Source organism: Mesocricetus auratus, unplaced genomic scaffold (assembly GCF_017639785.1).
Source record: "Mesocricetus auratus isolate SY011 unplaced genomic scaffold, BCM_Maur_2.0 Super-Scaffold_100025, whole genome shotgun sequence".
Classification (NCBI taxonomy): domain Eukaryota; kingdom Metazoa; phylum Chordata; class Mammalia; order Rodentia; family Cricetidae; genus Mesocricetus; species Mesocricetus auratus.
Genome location: NW_024429206.1, coordinates 16,604,060 through 16,608,674, shown reverse-complemented (window position 1 = coordinate 16,608,674; position 4,615 = coordinate 16,604,060). Strand labels below are relative to the sequence as shown.

The 4,615-nt window shown below is 44.9% G+C and overlaps 1 protein-coding gene across 1 annotated transcript; it reads left to right on the top strand.

Annotated features, from left to right (window-relative positions):
• The first annotated feature begins 1,165 nt into the window (after positions 1-1,165).
• On the top strand, positions 1,166-3,076 carry LOC121133915 (Y-linked testis-specific protein 1-like). Its single transcript, XM_040731132.1, has 2 exons — positions 1,166-1,292; positions 2,045-3,076. The coding sequence occupies exon 2, from the start codon at positions 2,122-2,124 to the stop codon at positions 2,908-2,910; it is 789 nt and encodes a 262-aa protein (XP_040587066.1). The 5' UTR covers positions 1,166-1,292; positions 2,045-2,121; the 3' UTR covers positions 2,911-3,076.
• The last annotated feature ends 1,539 nt before the right edge of the window (positions 3,077-4,615 follow it).

Here is a 4,615-nt window from a genome sequence, read left to right as displayed (position 1 = left end):
AAAAATTCCCCATGATAAAAATCTCAGTAGGTGCCTCTAGGGGGAGATGAAGGTGGGGGATGAGATAAAAATGACATTTGAGTTGAAACCACATTGAGGTCAGCCACAGGGTTGACTTACATAATGGCAAGAGGCTGCAGAAGGGCAGACAAAGAGTAAAACTCACCATATGATGGGAAACTTGCTCAGAACAGAGAGAGAGACTGAAGAAAAGGAGAAGTTACACTCAGAAAAGTGGCCAGACTTCAAAAGTTGCCCTAAGTTGGTGAACTCCGAATTAAGACACTAAAGTAGAATGGATTGGGTAGGGAGAGGATGGGCAGGGTATACTGGGGAGAGAAGGACAACGCTGGGAAGGATCATTTTGAAGTTCTGAAGAACTATGTGGCATTAAAGTACCCTCTATAATTTGCAAGTCAGTTTAGTATTTGCCAATACCCTGTATTCTCACTTCCCATATTTCAAAAATTCAAAAATTGAATTACCTCATCTATTTCATCCTGTTTTGCGGCATTTGATCTAATAAATTCCTTGTAAACAGAAGTACTGGTGAATTTTCAAGACGTTTAATATATGACTGGGCAATATAGGATTTGCAATGCAGTTACCTCAACTTTAGAAGCAGGGCCACAACCTAATTTTTCCTCACTCTATGCAAATTATCCATAATTCATGATTGCCATTAACTTCAATACAAGGTATTTAAACCTGTAAATTCCAACTTTGTTTCAATAAAAATAGCCCTCCTCTAACTAGGGATTTTGATACAGCTAATTTTCATGTGTTATACAGGGGGCAGCCCCTGAAAAACTGGCAACATTTCTGATATGCAGAATGGCTTAAAGAAAACCTTCAAGTGTGTTGGTGACTAAGACACCAGAAACTATTTCAGAAAGAAAAGAAAACACAGGGAGTGACTTGCTTGGAAAGAATGTGACTCGAGAAAGTCATCAGAACGTTTTGGTGGGGAATTTATTTGGGTCTCAGTACAGGGGGCTCGAGGAGCAGCTTTTAGGGGTTAGATGCTGGACATTTTTGTGTGGAGCTAAGGAAGAAACAGGCCTATGAGGTGTTGTATGACTTAAGCAGAATTTCGTGATGTCACAGAGCAGTGGGCGGAGTTTGAGCATCTACATCACTACGGGTTAGAGATTCTCTGGAAGGTGGGCTCACTTCTTCTCAGTCGCCCGAGGAAGCAGGTCAGCTCCTGAACCTCGCAGCTGTCCAACAGACTTTTGGTGCCTGATCGTTTTCAGGAGACAGAATCTGGACAATTAGGGCATTCTCTTTGGGTAAGTATGGTCTGGAAGTAACTGGGACCTCTGTAGTACCTTCAAACCCCTTGTGAATCTACCATGTACGTTGTTACGGCCTCCCTCCTTGGTAGCTACGGGGATGCACTAGGCAAGCCATTCTTCCAAGTTCATAACAATATCAAATTCATCGTTCTATACAATGTCCGTGCTTCTCTTGGTACCTATGTGTTTTAGAAGATACTAATTATTTTTAATTGGCTGCTGTTGCCTATACAAATGAGTTTCTCGCTAAAGAGGGGCTCGCTGTAACACTGCTATAATGAGAAACTCTGAACGTCTTTATATAATAAACCGGGGGAAGGAACAAGAGACACAATACAGAGGGCCAGGGAACAGGGGTGCCGCGTCCCTAGGTATGTGGAGGGGGGTGTGCGGCCAACAAGCTCACAGCTTCAGGGTAAAGGAGAGGTGTGGCCAGCCTACTGGTGCCTTGATGATCCTGCTAGGGTTCCACTTACTTAGGAAACAGACATACCCCATCCCATCCCTACTGCCCACTCCTGCCCAGTGACCGAGCCAGTTAGGGAGAAGTTCCGCAGCAGAGGTACACTGCCTCCGAGCAGAAACAACGTGTCTCTGAGACTGTTATTCTGAGCTGTAAAGAATCCTTTCCTAATTTCCCTATTAATTCATTAAGACTAAACCGGTTCAGCCCCGCCTTCTTCACCTGCCCGGAAGTTCTTCTAGATGAGTCCTCAGCCCAGCATCCTCCCCTCTTGTTCTTGCAGGCACTCGTATGGCAGAGGCACCTGTGTTCTCTCTGGTGTGAGCCCGTGGGCTCTTCAAACCCACATAGTGGGCAAGCATGAAGCCCAAGAACAGAACGATCGCCACAAGAAAGTGGACCAGGAGTGCTGTGGCCAGCCGCACTAGGTCTGCTTCCATGGCCACGATGTCTCTGAGTGAGACAGACATGCCATCCCTCCGGAAGCAGAAAAGGGCCAGGCCTCCTCAGGCCCTCAGTAACATTATCGGATGCAGAATTTCTCACGAATGGAAAGAAGGCAATGAGCCAGTCACCCAGTGGAAGGCCATCGTTCTAGACCAACTGCCAACAAATCCCTCTCTCTATTGGGTGAAGTACGATGGGATCGATTGTGTCTACTGCCTGGAGCTCCAAAATGACGAAAGGATTTCAAAGCTTAAGATCCTGCCTAATAAAGTGTCATTTCCTCAAGAGACAGACAACTACCTGGAAAACACCTTAGTTGGCAAAGCAGTGGAGCACAAATTTGAGGGCAAAAATGGCTCCAAGGATGGGTGGAGGGGGGTGGTCCTGGCCCAAGTGCCCATCATGAAGACCTGGTTCTACGTTACCTACGAGAAAGATCCGATCTTGTACGTTTACCAGCTCCTGGATGACTACATTGACGGTAACCTCCGCATCTTAACAGATGTTTCTCCAACAGAGGTGAAGTCAGAAGTAGGAGGTGGTGCCTTTACAGGTAGTGCTGTACAGTACACCCAAGGCGACGGAACCAAAAAGATGGGCAAGGTCATCTACCAACTTCCAGCCATACCTTCCGTCCATTTCATCAAGTTTGATGAGGACACCCATATCTACGTCTATGATTTGGTGAAAAGGATCAGTTAAAGCAAAATTCACCAAGTATGGGGAGGCAGACATATAATGAATAGAATTTTTTGGGGGAGGGGGGATAATTTTCCTGCAATATCAGACACCTACGGGTCTCTGATAACCCTGGTGTATTTTCCACTGGAATGTGTTTTGCCATAAAAATAAAAATTTGTGTCCATGATTTGTTGTTGAATGGAATTAATTGGGTGTGTCTGGTGGATGGGCCAATCAAAGAAGAAAGGTGTCAGCTGAGGGTGGGATCAGTATATCAAGTGTCACAATATGCTACAAATGCAACAGGACATAGCCTGTCTGCTCTGCTCTGGAAGTTGGCTGGGGGAGACAACATGGCTGTTCAGGCAGCAGTGGAGATGGGCCACAGAGGGGTAGACACTCTGGGGGAGGGATGAAATTTGATGGAGAAACATCCAATTGGGAAATGAGTGAGAGACAACAGAGTGAGGTCTTGACACTAACGGGGATAGAAAAAACTGGTCAGAGAGGGGCACAAGCATCGACTCTGAATTAGGGGAAATTAGATTTGTTTTGATTATTGTAAGGAAGGCAACTTGTCTTCAAGTATATGGGTGGGGGGCAGGGTGTGTGTATTGGGTACAGCTGACAACAAAAGCAAGAGGAGTCAGGTCCCTCAGAGCTGGAGTTTCAGGTGGTTGTGAGTCAGTGGACATGGATGTTGGGAAACAAACTCAGGTCCTCTGTGAGAGTAGAAAGTGCTCTTAAACACAAAGCAATTTCTGTAGCCTCCTAATGTCATCTTTAAAAAAAATCCTATATTCACAGGCAGAGAAAGGACCAGAATAAGAGCAAGAACGATGCAATTGAGGGTGATCTGGGGAGATCTAAAGAACTCATAGAGAGAGGAATAGAGAGCAGTGAGGACAAATGAATTCCAAGATGAAATGACTGAAGGAGTTCTCTACATTTGAGGGAAGGGGTGTGAAACAGGAACCATAGAAAGAACAGGGAGTTTCTGGAAAGAGTTGAACTATGTTCAAATTCACAATGGCTTCCTTAACACAAAAAAGAACCTGTCTGTCACTACAGAAAATGGGTTTGGGTTGAGGGAATCCAACAAACACTGGGATGAGTTGAACTTGGGTCATAACCATATTGATTTCCTTGATCTAACACAGAACCCATGAGTCAATAAAGAAGATGGGTGTGTGATGCGTGAAAGGGTAAGCTAAACTCAAGGGCTTCACTTGTAATAAATTAGAAATAAAGGGACCAGACACAGATAGGCCTCTGATACAAGGAAACTGCAGATCCTCTGACCTCCCAGAGCCTAGGACCAAAACAGAACACAAACAAACTCGAGCCACTCCCCAGCCTTCTAGATGCTTGGATGCTGGAAAATATTTGGCCACAAAAGAAACTCTAAGGGGGACCAAAACCACCCCTCTAGTCTCCAGGATACAGTTCTGAAAACTATTGGTATCTATGTGCAGCAGGCCACCTGCAAGTAAAAACACAATGCCATAGAAACCACAGAATGTTCCCCCTCAGCACTGACCAATGAAAATAAGTGGTACACAGGTATTTCATGCCAAAATATGACTTTGAGAAATGCTCCTAAGTGTTGCCAAATATCAACCAACCAGAAACCAACTTGGACCTACTGACGTAATTCTGTAACCTCTTTTATCTATAAAACCCAACAGTAAAGACAGGGAACTTCACTCCATCTGGAGTATGCTGT

Coding starts and splice junctions, on each gene's coding strand:
- LOC121133915 (XM_040731132.1), top strand. CDS start 2,122: ATGAAGCCCAAGAACAGAACGATCGCCACAAGAAAGTGGACCAGGAGT.